Source organism: Hippocampus zosterae, chromosome 12 (assembly GCF_025434085.1).
Source record: "Hippocampus zosterae strain Florida chromosome 12, ASM2543408v3, whole genome shotgun sequence".
In the NCBI taxonomy this organism is placed as follows: Eukaryota; Metazoa; Chordata; class Actinopteri; order Syngnathiformes; family Syngnathidae; genus Hippocampus; species Hippocampus zosterae.
The window spans coordinates 15,354,872-15,369,636 of NC_067462.1; the positions used below are offsets into that span (position 1 = coordinate 15,354,872).

General features: G+C 40.8%; 2 protein-coding genes across 4 annotated transcripts in view; one reads left to right on the forward strand and one right to left on the reverse strand.

Moving 5' to 3' along the window:
* Positions 1 to 14,765, forward strand: part of rab5b (RAB5B, member RAS oncogene family) — a 183,880-nt gene that overhangs the window by 64,056 nt on the left and 105,059 nt on the right. The gene's annotated exons all lie outside the window — the stretch shown is intronic.
* Positions 4,741 to 14,765, reverse strand: part of satb2 (SATB homeobox 2) — a 42,364-nt gene continuing 32,339 nt past the window's right edge. For 2 of the 3 annotated variants that reach the window (XM_052081745.1, XM_052081747.1), the window contains 3 exons: positions 14,561 to 14,755; positions 7,770 to 7,967; positions 4,741 to 6,949 (listed from right to left, as the gene is read on the reverse strand). In XM_052081745.1, the coding sequence (XP_051937705.1) occupies positions 6,461 to 6,949; positions 7,770 to 7,967; positions 14,561 to 14,755 (882 nt within the window). In that variant the 3' untranslated portion in view covers positions 4,741 to 6,460. The remainder of the gene's footprint in view (positions 6,950 to 7,769; positions 7,968 to 14,560; positions 14,756 to 14,765) is intronic. The other variant, XM_052081746.1, reaches the window with a different exon arrangement.

Here is a 14,765-nt window from a genome sequence, read left to right on the forward strand (position 1 = left end):
TTTGCCTTGCTGCTTTTTGAACAATGCGCATTATTGTTCACTATACAAAACTAGGTGAACATGCTCTCTCTCAATGAAGGATATTTTCTGTTGAAAGGAGAAACTGATGACAGGTTCCAGATCTCATAAAAATACCAACGGCGCTAGTAAAAATAAAAATTTGTGACTCGATCATCCGCTGGAAGGACTTGAGAAAACCAAATGTTTTCCATTAAAATTCCCCAGTCAACAAATTTGGGGAAAGGTAGTGAATAGACGAAAATCTCTTACATTGTTTCAATTATTTATTACTTAACAGACAGCCATACAAATCACAAAAATGACACGTCAGCTCAAAAAGACTTCATTCTGGCTGCTTTTAAACTATTCATGCCTAACATCACACAAGACATCATTTGAGTGAGCATCAAGGCACTGTGCGTTTTGTTTTTTAATTTTTTTTTTTACTTTTCTGAGACACTTCAAAAATAAGCAGTGGCAGTATCTCATTCGTAAGAAATTGGGATTTGTAACTGAAGAGTACAATGCAAATCTGCTGGTGTTAATTCAATACTAAAGGTTGTTAATTTTTTAATAAAAAAGTGTCTACATGCCTTCTCATGACCCAGTGTTAAAGTAACATTTCCTGAAGTGTTAAATGTTCACCCATTAACACTAACTAACAAATGTTGCGTTGAGAGTGCAATAATGACACTGTTGAGTGTTTCGATTAACACTCAGGAGTGTTCAATCAATACTATATAGTGTGTGTGTGGGGGTGGGGGGGATACTCCATGTCTCAGGATCTTAACCCTTTCGGGGACAGTATTTACTACAGTGGACAGCTTATCATGTTAGCAGGTTACAGGTCATCATTATCGGTGCATGTAAGGGTTGAAAATAAACACATGACACAATTCAATTCAAAATACTTTTTTCTTTAATTAAATCAATTTCGGACTGTTCATTTAAACGAGCAGTGGCGCACAACATAAATTTTTTCATCATTTTCACTCATTATTGAAAATTGCCCATTATGCCGATAATAAAATGAGGTCCGACACACCAAAAATAGTAAACAAATCCTCCGCATTCAGGTAATCATCAAAAGTGGTAGCAATAACAGTTGAGATGTGTGAGATTAAAATGAGAGTACATTTATTGACTATTGCTTTCTCCAAAATGTTTCTCTGAGGTATTTGTGTGGCACATAACCAAAACGTGAGGCTTGCGTTTGGTTTTAGGGGTTATAGACTGTTCATTATTTTCTGAAATAACCAATGCATTTAAGAAGACATTTTTTTCATTCATTGAATCCTGATTAGATCACTGGAGTGGGAAAAGGTTTTGTAATTTTAAAGACTCTTTGCTAGGATCTACAGAGACTGACCCTATTCTTGGGGAGGACGGGATAAATGGTTCATCTCTGCAGGTGTAAATCATCCCATTGTGTCAAAATCACAGTATGAGCTGATTGTCTTCCTTATTCATGTGTGTAGATCATCATCAACACTTAGGGGCTATTGTTTGTCGCTTAAAAGATTTTTCTTCCTTGCCGTGCTGCAACTCATCTAAGGAGGCATTCAGAAGATTTCTCACAACAAAAGTCAGCTTTTTATGTCTGCCAAATGGCTTTTGATTGACACATCCAACCGGGATACACTCTGCCTGTCCTGTAGTGTGAACCACAGCCCATCTTGAGTCAGTTTAGTTAAGGTAGTTTTGCCCAATTCAGAGAAACCTCCGTGACCCATCAAATTTGAACCACAAAGCCACAGACTCCACTCGGAGCCAAATTGACTCTGTCTTGACGACGCGAGCAAGGCAATAACTAGGTTGGAAAGTTCAAATGATGCCTGTCAGGCCTCGATACGATTTCCTAGACTGTCGCTGCTGTTGGGCCTCTGCTGTTAAATAAGCATCATGTCAACAAGTACGAACCAACAAGAGTTACCTATTTCTTTTTTCTCTTCTCAAATCATGTTTTATCTATGTGGCTCTCCTCTTTCATCTATAACTGTTTAAAACAACAAAGTGTATGCAGGAAATGTGATTAAGATTGCACGGCTGTTTGTGTCTCATGTGTTGTGTTGTATTATTTTTTCATTTCATGTTAACTGTTCTTTTGATGGTGGCGCAGACACCTGCAGAGGCTCCTCTTGTTATCTTGTTGCCTGGATGAGAGAGAATAAACTTCATCGGTGCTGTGTGTTGCACATACAGCGCATTTGACAATAAATTTGTACTTGACTTGACTTGCCATTTTGTATATCAAAAATGCATCATACAGCATTTCATAGAGATGTGGGATGATTTAAATATGCAAAAACCCACCGCTCATATCTCAAAATATACAATATATGCAAACACACTCATCTTGGCAACCACGCGCGCACACACTCTCACACACTCACACACACTCGCACACACGCACACGCACACGCACACACACACACACACACACACACACGCACACGCACACAAACTGGAGGACAGTAAGAACTAGCCAAATGGGGTTAAAAATAGATACATGATTAAATAAATGAATCGATAAACTGTCTAAATATTTTTTTAATCGATTAAAAGCAAAATAAAGAAAGAAAGAAATCAGTAAAAAGCTTAACCAAACAGCCTCGGTTAAAGACATCAAAAGTCACTTCCTGATGCCCTACGGCTGGCTGTTCTATAGGAATACTGGCTGACTGCAGCGTAAGTTTTTGTTCAAGCTCTAGGAACAATTGAAACCTCTGCACAGGGTTGATATGATAAAAGCATATCAGATACTGAAGATGTGATGGCATAAAACCATTAACATTTTTAAAATCAGCATAAAAAAGTTAAAATTGATTCTGAATCACAAAGGGAGCCAATTAAGTAATCTTAAAATGTGCTCCTGCCCTTCAGTCTTCATTATAAAACTGTATATAAAAGCACGCAAGACCACCCTGGTGTTGGACAGAGAGAGAAATGGGTGGATTCTGGCTTTTTCTTTCTAATGGTAAAAACCTTGGTTTGGTTAATATGTCGAAAATTTTCAGCTCAAAGTAAAAAATGACACGCATGTTCTTTGTACATTGTGAGGGTTTGAAATCATGTAGTTACTGAAATAGTTTCTCGATCTCTCGCCTTTCGGACAATAACAAAAACCTCTGTTGTTTCCTTGTTGAGCTGTAGGAAATTCACTTCAATGCATGACTTCATATCTAAAAAAATACAGTTAAGAAGGGTATCAATTGGCCCTCTGTCATCAGGGGACTGTGGAAGCTGATGTCATGTCTCTTGATTATGTCCCAGAGGTGAAACATATTTAAATTAAAAAGAATTGTACTTAAAATTGACCCTTGTGGAACCCCACACTCAATGCTGTGTTATGATGAATATCTACAAAGAAATTACTGTATCAAAGCTGACACTGAGGCTGTCGGTTTTCTGTTAAACTCCATACATAAGGTAATTTAAAATCTTTAAAAGGACTGCCTTAGTAGTTCATCCTGAATCCAGATTGATATTTCTCAAAAATATTGTTACTATTTAGGAAACACTCAACAAAAAGATATTTAATTGGTTAAGAAAACAACAACAAAAACTTTTACTTATGTTAGTTGGATTACTTACTATCACTTGCTATTGATCTTGTTGCTATCAACAAGCTAATTATCTGAAGCTGTTGCACAGCTAACCAGTCTCTTTGAATCACAGAGCTGCTCCTCAAGACTCTTTCACATGGAGGCCCTGGGTTGAAAATGTGCTCATCAGAGCCTTAACAGTAGATCCACAATTTGAACCACTTTTTATGCCTAACCCGGTGAAAAACAATATTGTTGCAACTCTGCGCTTTCAACTGACATGGCATCCCGCAATCAGATAATTAGACCCAGGACAGGCGTTGAAGTGTAAAATTGTTGGGCGATTGTTCTCAAAACACGAACAGGCAAAAGAATTGTAAAGAAGTGTGAAACTTCACAGCCTGCATCTGGCATCGTAGAACTCCCTGAAACACTTTTGTGATGGCTGTGATATTATTTCCGAAGCCAAAATTTGTTAGGTGAACTTCATCACACCCATTTTGTAACGATGCTGTTATGCATGTATTATGAAATTGCCATGTTGAATATTTGCCTTTTTTTCTTTTTCTTTTTACTTCTTGGTCTCTGTGATATATGCTACTCTACTTCAACCCAAATTCAGTGTTTTTCTGCTAGATCAAATTCTTATTTGCAACAAGAGTGGCCTCTTGGGTATTTAATTTCACCAAAAAGCAAAAGCAGCTGCTCAAAAATGTTTGCCTGTTCTTGAAATCCTGCTATTGGGATTGTAAATGTCTCTCTGAGACATATAATTTTATTTTGTGTTTCATTATCAAGCATTGTGTTTTGTTTCTTTATTACGCTTTTGTGGGGTGGGTGTGCCTCCATGTGAGACTGACTGATATTCAGTACCATGAATATGTTTAGATAACCATGACTGAATAAAAAAAGATATGAGTGTTTTGAGTGTTTCAAGGGGAACCATAACACATTTTTGGGTTAATTTAACCCTTTCATGCACCCTATAACTAGATATCTAAGATATGGTAAGCTGTCCACTGAAGTCACCGCCCTTAAAATGACGATGTTTTACGTAAGTTTTGTTCCATCTCCAGACCTTCATTTAAAATGCTGAATTTTGCAGTTTTCTATTCATTCTTCCGGTTTCCCCAAACCTAGGCATTTCACTATCAGGTGAAATTGGAATAAATAAGGGTTCTGGCAGAAAAGACACTTCTTTTGAATTCACAAATTTTATTCACTTCAGCACTGAATGAAAATTTTCAAATGAACTATTTCATCGGAACTGTATTCAACCCTGATTCCTGTCTTACAGAAAAGCACAACGATATCTGATCAGTGTTGATGTGATAATTAGAAGGCAGTTCATCTGTCTGATGTATTGTCACAAGAAACGATTGATTCTCGTAATGTTTCGAACATACTGTATGTGTACACCACTGCACCAGACGTTAAACACTAAACACTAAACACTTTTCAATCCTTCTTAAATACTCTTAAAAAAAATAGATCGGATTTGGCTGAGACAATGCAACAAACTGATTTCACTGAGTTGACACAAAACAATGAGACAAAACGCTCCTTTGCCACATACTGGCTCAAACACTGAAAAGTAGCTCTGAAAAATTAAGAGACATACACTGATAACAATTCATCCCACTTGTTGGCATCTACAGAAGGAATAGAAATGGATCTGCCATGTTTCTGTCATGGCTCAAAAAAGTAGATTGTCATCAACTGCAGCAAAGTAAACCACAATTTCCCTTTGTTTTTTTTTTAAGTTTCTTTTGTGGACGTCACTGCAACAAACAAAATAACACAACATGACGCGGGATCTCTTCGCAAATATTACTCAGTAACTAGTTCTTTTTAAAATCGCCCCTCCATTTACACTCTTCGTGCGTCTTATCAAAAATAACTGCGCTGTTGAAAACCAGGGACATTAAAAAAAAATCTTTTTGAAATAGCACTTAACAATTCTAACCATAATAACAACAATAATAACAATATTGATTATAATAATCATATATAAAGATAGCAATAAATAGGGTTGGTGAGGTTTAAGTGCAGGGAGGTGTGGTTAGACACAAGACTGTGGGCACCAATTAGATGGGGACTGGGGGGGTTACGATGTAAGAGAGACTGTCTCGTAAAGTGACTGATTGCTTGGCTGCTGAATCTTTGCACAAGTACCTCTGATTTTTTTTGGCGTGGGGTTGGCGGGACGGGGAGGCTTCCTTTGGATGGCCTTAGGTTTGAGCCATGGAATTGAGTGTCTCTGTGCCACGTACTTCTTGGCTTGCAAAACAGTCCATGACCAAAGCTTGGTGAGACTTGACAGCATATGGTAAAGTGAGTTACAGGGTGAGGCTAGGTGAGGGTACATCACACCTACAAAATATTCGTAAGTGCTAAATAGGACTCGTAGTGATTCTCAAGGGCTATGTGGCATGATTGGATGGTCTTTCTCAGGCAAGGAACAGCAATAGAAACACAAGTGTCCATCCTGAGGTTTGACGAGAGGTCTCCGAAGGCCCAAGTCAGTAAGAGTCGCTCCTCGACTCCCAGGGTCCAACGTGTCTGTGCCACTCAGACTCAAGAGATGGATGCAAATGTCTTTGGCTCGAGCCGATCTTACCCTGCAAACCCATTTCTAGGAACTCTTGAGTTATTTTTGAGTAAATTGACCACATGAGCAGCTTGAATTGAGCAATTGAGCAATTGAGATGTTTCACATTTACCGATCGTTTCTTGTAGCCAGAGTAAAAAGCTAGTCCAAGATTGTCATTATGAAATTTCTGGCCAGTGGTTTATAATTCCTGTGCCTACTTCAGCTGTACATTTATACCATCTTTATTATCAAGACAATGATCAGTTTCATTGTCCTTTCAATACTAGTCCCCTCATTTTCTCTCTGTTGTGTCCGGTCGCCTCTACCTTTGGTAGTCAGGCTGCTCTCTGGGACTAGATGAGGAGCTCCCTGGAGCCAGGGGGCCACCTGGTCGGGGGTGACTCTTGTCCTTGCCCTCCTCCTGGGCTAAATTGTTGCCAGAGGATCCCTGGCTAGAGTTGGAGGACGTTTGAGGCTGGTTCAGTCCTCCTGTGCCTCCACCACCATTCCCCTCAGACTGGTAGATTTCCTCCGCCCCGTCCTCACTGGACTCCGGATCCTCTGAGCCCGACAGCAATTCCTCTTCCCGATATTCGCTGACATCCACTCCTCCGCTGGCTGTCGCCCCCTCGCTAAGTTCTTTGAGGCGGCCATGATGCTTGACGTGATAGCGCTGGTTCTGGAAAAACTTGATGATGGTGTGCTTGGGCAGGTCCAGCTGTGCCGACAGGGTGTGGATTGCCTCTTGGTCTGGGTACAGTCCAACATCCTGGATGAAGCTCTGCAAGATGCCCAATGCCTCCAGGGAGATCTAAAATGCACAGATTAGGAGCGAATATTGAGTTCAACCAGCTAGTCCGACCAGCCTTCCACTTAACATAGAACGATATCTTTTTAGCGCACTATGGATTCCTAAACTTTGATTTGGCGGTCCAGTTTATGAGTACTTCAGCAAGTTTGCATGAACATGATACATTTTTTGGCTATACTGTAATCAAGTTTTGTTCGGACTTTTTTGTTTTAGGTATATGCGGTGTAGTGTGGGATGTGCCAAAACACCCGCCTTCAGTAAGTTGACGGGGTATGTGGCTTAAAAGGTTTTGAGGAAAGATTGGTCAAGACGATGCCTTTGTGCCAACTGTGGCTTCTTGCTACTGTCTGCAGTGCTGACAACCTTTTAAAGGCGTGTGGGTTAGACGGTGTGTACCACAGCAGTCGGGATATTGAAGGAGGGTGCATATGACAAAAGATACTGACCAGGGATTTCCTAAATGAAGGTGCCCCCCAGTTGTGTTTATGATTAAAACTGTAAAAATGGTTTGCCATTGTCCACTTTCACATTGTTTTTCCCTGCCATGTATATCTTTGTCAATATAATAATATAACAATAAATGGACTTATTCTGATAATTTCCTCGATTTTACCTTTGTCACTTTGCTCACATTCGATTGATTATTATTACGACTGGTTACTTTCAAACCTTAATATAATTCTCAAGAGATCATTGAGGGTAAGCCCTCATTTTCAATGATGTCAAGAGATAAAAACTCCACTCCACTTCACTCCACCTCTACTATAATAATAAAATAATTCAAAAAAAGGTTAGGGAAAATACTTTATTTAGTCTCTACCTTTGTGCGCAGTCTTGGCTTTTTGCTGCTGCCAGAGCTACCAGTGGTGCTCTGTGCACTTCCGGTCGTGACCACAGTCTGCGCGCCGTCCTCGTTAACAGGGGCCGACAAAAGGTCCTCTCTCATGGGAGACGAACGGTGTTCCTTCATCTGGGTTGGGGGTGGTCTGTGCAGCGCCTGCCGAGAAAGGCAAAAGAGCTAATTAATGGGGTGCAATGACCCCTGATCAAGACTACAACCTGGAAAAAATGTCAGAAATGAGACCCAATAGAATTTTTTTTTCACAGCAGACTGTATTGTTAGCCTCTTGTTAGAGCACACAGTAGCCAGGGCTTTCAGGGTGAAGCTGGGGCGTTCACAGTCCAGGGTATGTCACGCACCATTAACATGCTTGACCAATGGACAGTCTAACTACCATGTATCCATCTACCTTTGACCTAATGTGATGAGGGGTGACGGTTCTAGTGAAACACTAACTTTACATGTCTCTCAATTATTAAAATTTTAACTCATTCAAAGTGACAAGGTGTATTCCACTGATGATTAAATGGCATTCATTTAAAAAAGTAAAAAAGAAAAAAATCTGAGGGAGCAATTGGGTGGATTTACTGTTCACGTGCATTCAAAATTATTAAAGTAGCAGAGCGTTATGACATTTCTTCCTCATGGCACTTTGTTTTTGTTCTTGGAACAAGTTCATCATAGCATCTAGACTAGATTCATTTTTAATTGCGTTCATTTTTAGTACACGAAGTGAGCTTCATCTCTCGGGACGGGCAAAGAATGGGAATCTGGAGGGCCTCGAGAAGCATTTTAAAACGGTACGCGTGAGCTAGTGTCGTTCACAGGCTGCCTAAATGCGTTGCATGGCTCAGTGTCAGGCTATTGCTCATCATGGCATGCGTGTGTACGTGCGTGCGCGTGCGCATTAACGGGTCGATCACGGTAGGTTGGTTGATCGAAAAGTAGATATTCGGTCAAAAATGTTTGGGCAGCCCTGCTTTAGGCAGTTTGGAAGAACTCTCTTCAACCTGTGAGAGATACACGTCGAGAAAAGTATTGTAAGTGGAGAAAAACAAGTCTGGGATTGCGAACGCATTTGGTGTTCCGACAGCTCCAGGATCAAGTGTTGCGAGACTTGGCTTGTTTGTCAGAAGGTGGTGGCGTGTTGTGGTCGTGTCACTTTAAGGGCAGGGCGGGGTCCTCCACCACTGGAATGTCCAGCTATAAATCTGCGGCGCATTAAAATTAAAGGAGTCACGTAAAGATAATAGTCATTCTCTCTTCAATAATGACAGGGTATTACGTCAATAATGGCGAGGGCAGGCTCTGATTTCAATTGCGGGGGGTGAGGGGTGGGGTGGAATGGTCAGCTTACAGGAATTTGCTATGTTTATATTTTCCCTCCCTGGCCCGTGCTCGCCTTCTTTAACGGAAAGTGACATATTTAGATGTTGAGAAATTCCTTTAAAAACGACCCCCACTCCCTCCCCACACCCCTCCTCCGTTTCTGCTGACGTCTAATGCATCATGAATGATTAGTTGAAGAAGGCCTCTGTCAAGCTCAGCCAACTCAAACTGGATGATGCCATGAACTCTGCATCCACGCCTCCTCCTACTTCCCCCACTTTTTACACCTCCAATCTAAATCTAAATCTAAATCTAAATCTAGATGAATTAAATCCATAGAGCTAGTTTCTTTTGTCAGTAAAATCTATACGTACAATATTTATCGATGTCACAAAATATGAATTGTATTTCTTATTAGGTCCTAGGTTAAAAAAATACTGTCATCATAATGCCTTCCAAAGATGGGCAAGATGGCAGTCTGTTTTGCTGGCAATGCAGTGTGCTCTGATGAACATGAAATCAGTTTGAAATGTTTGTAGGAATGCCATGTCGGGTGAAACAATGACACTTCTTTAAATGAAGAAAAAGGAGGAAAGGGGGAAAAAGTGAAAGACAACAAATGATTCCTTGACATTTTGGTCCTAGGTTTATGAAAACAGTGTTTTGGAGACTTCAAGTTTGAAATCATTTCTTTGAGGTGGAAGTGTTTTAAACGTGGTGGTTTTACACATTAAACACTGAAACAAATGCTATAAGTGTTTCATGCGCTCGTGTGAATATTGCATTCAATGGTTTAAGCCAGTTTTCTCAAACTTTTCTCAGAGGTGAATTTTTCCAAGGGACCCCTTTAAAATCATAATTGAAATGAGCGCAAAAGTCCTGAATCTGTATCTTTTTTTTTGTGAGATATTGTTTAATTGCATGACATGAGCCGAATGAGTACGCTGCAGTAGACTAGCACACTCAGAGTATGGAAAGTGGGGAGGGGGACACATAACGCGATCATTGGTGTACTATAAGAAAGGCTCAAAGAGCAATTTGAACCCGTTTTGTACAGAAAAAAGAAAGCAAGGGAGCCATCAAACCCTTTTGACATCTGGAATGATGATTGTTTTTTTTGTACTTAATATTCTTCTGCATGCACCAAAAATATTTGCAACTTGAAGCTTAGTTTTACAGTGAATGTTGAAATGAACTCATTGAACCACAATTTTTGGTTTCAAAAATCCATAGCAGTTCTTCTCATAGCGTGATATTGTCGTCCTTTCCTGAACCTCCAATTCTGTTTTGCCGCCCTGCCGTGCCTGCTCTTCTCTTTAAATGCACAGATGTCAAAAATCAAGTTTCCTGTAAATTGAGGCAAATTACAGCACAGAACGATAAAAGAATTATAAAACATCAAATATTCATCTTCCCCTTAATGAGCCCTTGCCCTGTCAGGTGGTGGGGGGGGGGGGGGGTTTGCTGGGATGTGCACGCATGTTACCACCATAGATGCCATTAACACGGAGATAAATTTATAATGAAGAAGAGAAAAATCACTTTTCTGTTAGTTTTGTGCTTGACTTAGGACATCGTGTTATCAGTGAGTGTGTTTTTTTGTTGGCTCACTTTTACAGATGTGTGTGTGTGCGTGTGTGTGTGTGTGTGTGTGTGTGCGTGTGTGTGTGTGTGCGTGTGCATTGGGATGTGTGAGGAATGGATGAGTCACAGCACTTTCCTCCGTTATTGTGAAATGAATCTTTAGACGAAAATGTGCTGCACACTTTTCCGTTATTGAGACAAGCTGGCGTTGGAGCTGAGTGCACGTGTGCTTTCCGAGGATTCCGCTTTGATTCAGTCTTTGTGTGTGGTATTCATTCCATTTATCTGCAATTAAATGGTTGCGTTAATTGTGGCTTGCCCCCCCATCCCCAAAGAAAAAAAGCTAGTTCCACCCTGCTGAAGGCAAACGGGGAGTTGAAATCAGCTTATATAAGGTCTGTTTAACAGTTTTCAAGTTTGTGGAAAAATAATACTGGTCAACATTAATTTTAATCAAAGATGGCTTTATGTGTCACTGAATGTATTTTATTAGCTGTTATAAAAATGTCTTTACTTTATTTCTAGCACATCAGATTTTTGAGATATTGAGAGAAAAAAAGAGAGAGAGAAAAAAATGTCTTTTGTTTCTATTAAACACAGACACATACGGGACCATGTGCCCAGGAAATGTTTCTTCTTGTTCTAGTCCTGGACTCCTGGGGTCCGAGCTTCCTCAACACACACACACACACACACACACACACACACACACACACACACACACACACACACACACACACACACACACACACCCAGCCCCTACACACAGTCTTGAATCAGAAATCAATTTAGCAAAAACAATAAAGAAATAATTTATAAGGGCAGGCTGTGCCAAATTAGCTGTGGGACGCACTTAACTGTAAACACCATGTGAATAAAAGCTGTACAGCGAGGACAGGCCCTGTGTCACTCACAAAGAAATGTGAGGTTGTTGTGGGAGGTGGGGTGGAGGTCACTCACAAACGCACACACTCACCACAAATACCTACACACTCTCACCTGCCCACCTAATAGACACAACAATGAAAATGATAATAGACACAACCCCAAAGACCCTCAGACATAATCTAAAAAGCATAGGCAAATGTGTGTGTGTGTGTGTGTGTGCGTGTGTGTGTGTGTGTGCGTGTGTGTGTGGCTCCTCTGTACATCCATTTTTAATTTTGTGTGCTCGCTTGTCCCATTGTCCGAAGACAAAGGAGCACTTCAAACTATCAGTATGTGTGCAACATATGGGACACACGTGTGGTGCGTTTTTGCTCACCAACCATGAAGACACATACACATATGTCCTATACATACAAGTATATATTTAGATGTATTAAATATACACTGGCGCACACCTCATTTACCATTAATAAGCCATCAGCCCTTCACCACATGTGGCTGCGGGTGGGGAGAATCAATGGGCTCCAAGAGGGCCAACAGTGTTTTAAGAGTGCGAGAGGAGCCGAGGAATGTCATCACGGTGCCACCGCAGCTTCCTTCCTGTCCCGTCATTAGTCTTTAATACCGAGCTCGTCATTTGCACACTGAGTCATGACATGTGGTGCACACTAGCGGAGTGAGGGCAACCACGATCGGCCCTTTAAGGGGGAACAGCAGTGTGATATGTAACAAAGTAAAAATCCGACTGGATTTAGTTCGGTCAATATTTTGCGTTTGATGCAAAACCGATGATCGACTGTGATGTTATCATTTGTGGGATTGATCAATGACGTCTCTGACCCACGAATTAAAATATAACGAACACAAAAAGCACATCTATTTCTCTTGTCTTGTGAGCGGAAGCCTTTGCTCTGGAAGGAGAATGTTTCGTCTCCACGCCCTTGAACATCCAATCACAAAGTAATTGCATTTATGTTTTGACAGGTAAAAAAAATACATAAAAAAAAAGATCTAGCTACCGTATGCGTGTTATTCAACTTTAACATCTCTTTAATTCTAAAATAGCTTTCATCACTTGGTGTGAGTTAGCTAAACTTCCAGCCACGCACATCCAGCCAATCACAGATGCGACACGAAAATAACTTTGTTCTTGACAGACACACAAAGCATTTGCTAAACAAGGATACAAGATATACTGCGGTCATTCCAAATGTGATTTGAGCTATTCTTGCCACGTGATTACATAGAGAGTCTATACAAAGATGTTTATGAATCTGTGGCGGAGCCACATGACTTTCAGCATGAACCAACCTAACCAAAGAAGGGGGTCCTTCTTCCCCATACGACCAATTATTAACAACTCTCAAAAGATACAGTGGAGCTTCGAAGGTCCATTCTCAGTCATTAACTTTATGTGGATTTCACAAAGCAGATAATTAAGGGTCAAACTGCCCCCATCATAAAATTTACCCTTCAGTCAATGTTGTGAGTAAAATTCAAGTAAACAGCAATTTATACTAAAATGCCCAAACAACAAAAGGCTTCACTTTATCCCTTCGTCATTAATATGGTGAGTGGCTTCGCGCATTTCGCTTGTTTTGAATAATCATTCGTCACCAACAGTACAAAAAATAAAGTCAACATTGTTCATTCTTAACATAAATAAAGTCAACATTGTTCATTCTTTAGCATTAAAGTGTTCGTTGTCTTCTCTTAAGACCTCTTGTGGAGGATGCACCGAGTATTGGTACATGTATTACAAAAGCCAAAGAAAAAAACAAAATCCGAAAAAACTAATCTTTACAGCCAAGTTGGTGGTCAAATTCCAAATTTTACAACCTGGAGGCTGTTTGGCTTCAAAGCTTTCACTGTGATTTATTTCTTAAATAAGGTAAAGCCACTTTAATCTTCTACGTAATGAACTGCTTGCTTACCTTATTGTTTGGTTTCTCTTTTTTGGGGTGTGCATTGATTTATTCATTGCCTAACCCTAATTATAAAACACACACACACACACACACACACACACACACACACACACACACACACACACACACATACAGTTCATGCATAAAGCTAATTGTTTTGCCTTGAGTTTAATTTCACTAAAAAGCGTTTGAGGAGAAGGATTACAATTAATTTAGTTTAGCGGGTCTAAAAAGCTCTCTGTGTTCTTTAGACTTGCCACTAACTAGTCCTGGTGTTTGAAGTTAGAACTAAAGTGTAAACACGTACACATTCTCTCCCTGTTAAAGGCCTCTTCAAAAATCTAATGAGGCATTTCCTGTTGTGCCACCCAGCAACCACTCTTCACTCTTCCCTCTGCTGAGACAAAAACTAATGAGAATGTAACAGTAGCCACATTTCCACCCAAAGCTACATTTCAAAGTAGTTGCAGGAGCTAAAAGTAGCGTTAGTGCTTACAATGTAATGTCCTTTTTATGGGTCATTGTTAAGTGACCCCAGGACACAATTTGAACGGTAGTTTACGTGGCACTTGTAAAGCAAGTAGTTGTCATCGGAATGCACAAAATGAAGGGGGGGGGGGGGTGCCGAAGCCTATCCCAGCTGTCTTCGGCAGTAGGCGGGGGATACCCTGAACTGGTTGTCAGCCAATCGCAGGGCACACATAGACGAACAACCACACCTAGGGACAATTTTGAGAGTTCAATCAGTCTGCCATGCATGTTTTTGGAATGTGGGCGGAAACCGGAGTACCCATAGAAAACCCACGCAGGCCTGGGGAGAACATGCAAACTCCACACAGGGAGGCCAGAGCTGGAATTGAACCTGGTGCCTCTGCACTGTGAGGTCGACGTGCTAACCACTCGACCGCCTGGCCACCATGAGCAAATATACAGTACCTGATTAAAAAGTCTCAAAGAAATTCTCCATATGGACGTGTGCTCCATAAGGGCTTGTTGAAGTCACTGCCCCAAAGCCAAATGACATTTAAAAAGTTTTTGTACCTGTGTGTCCTGCGGAAGGTGAAGGACGGTGTGTAGCCTCTCGCTGTGATGGTGCCGTGACTCCTCCTCGTACGCCTGGTCTCTGTCGTTCTGTGGAAGGGCAAGGAACCTCCGGATGGTGCACAGGTTCTCCCACAGGGTACGGTTCTCTGGACTGGGGTTTTCCTTCCAGCGGAGCAGCTCACACAGCCAACCCTGTAATGAC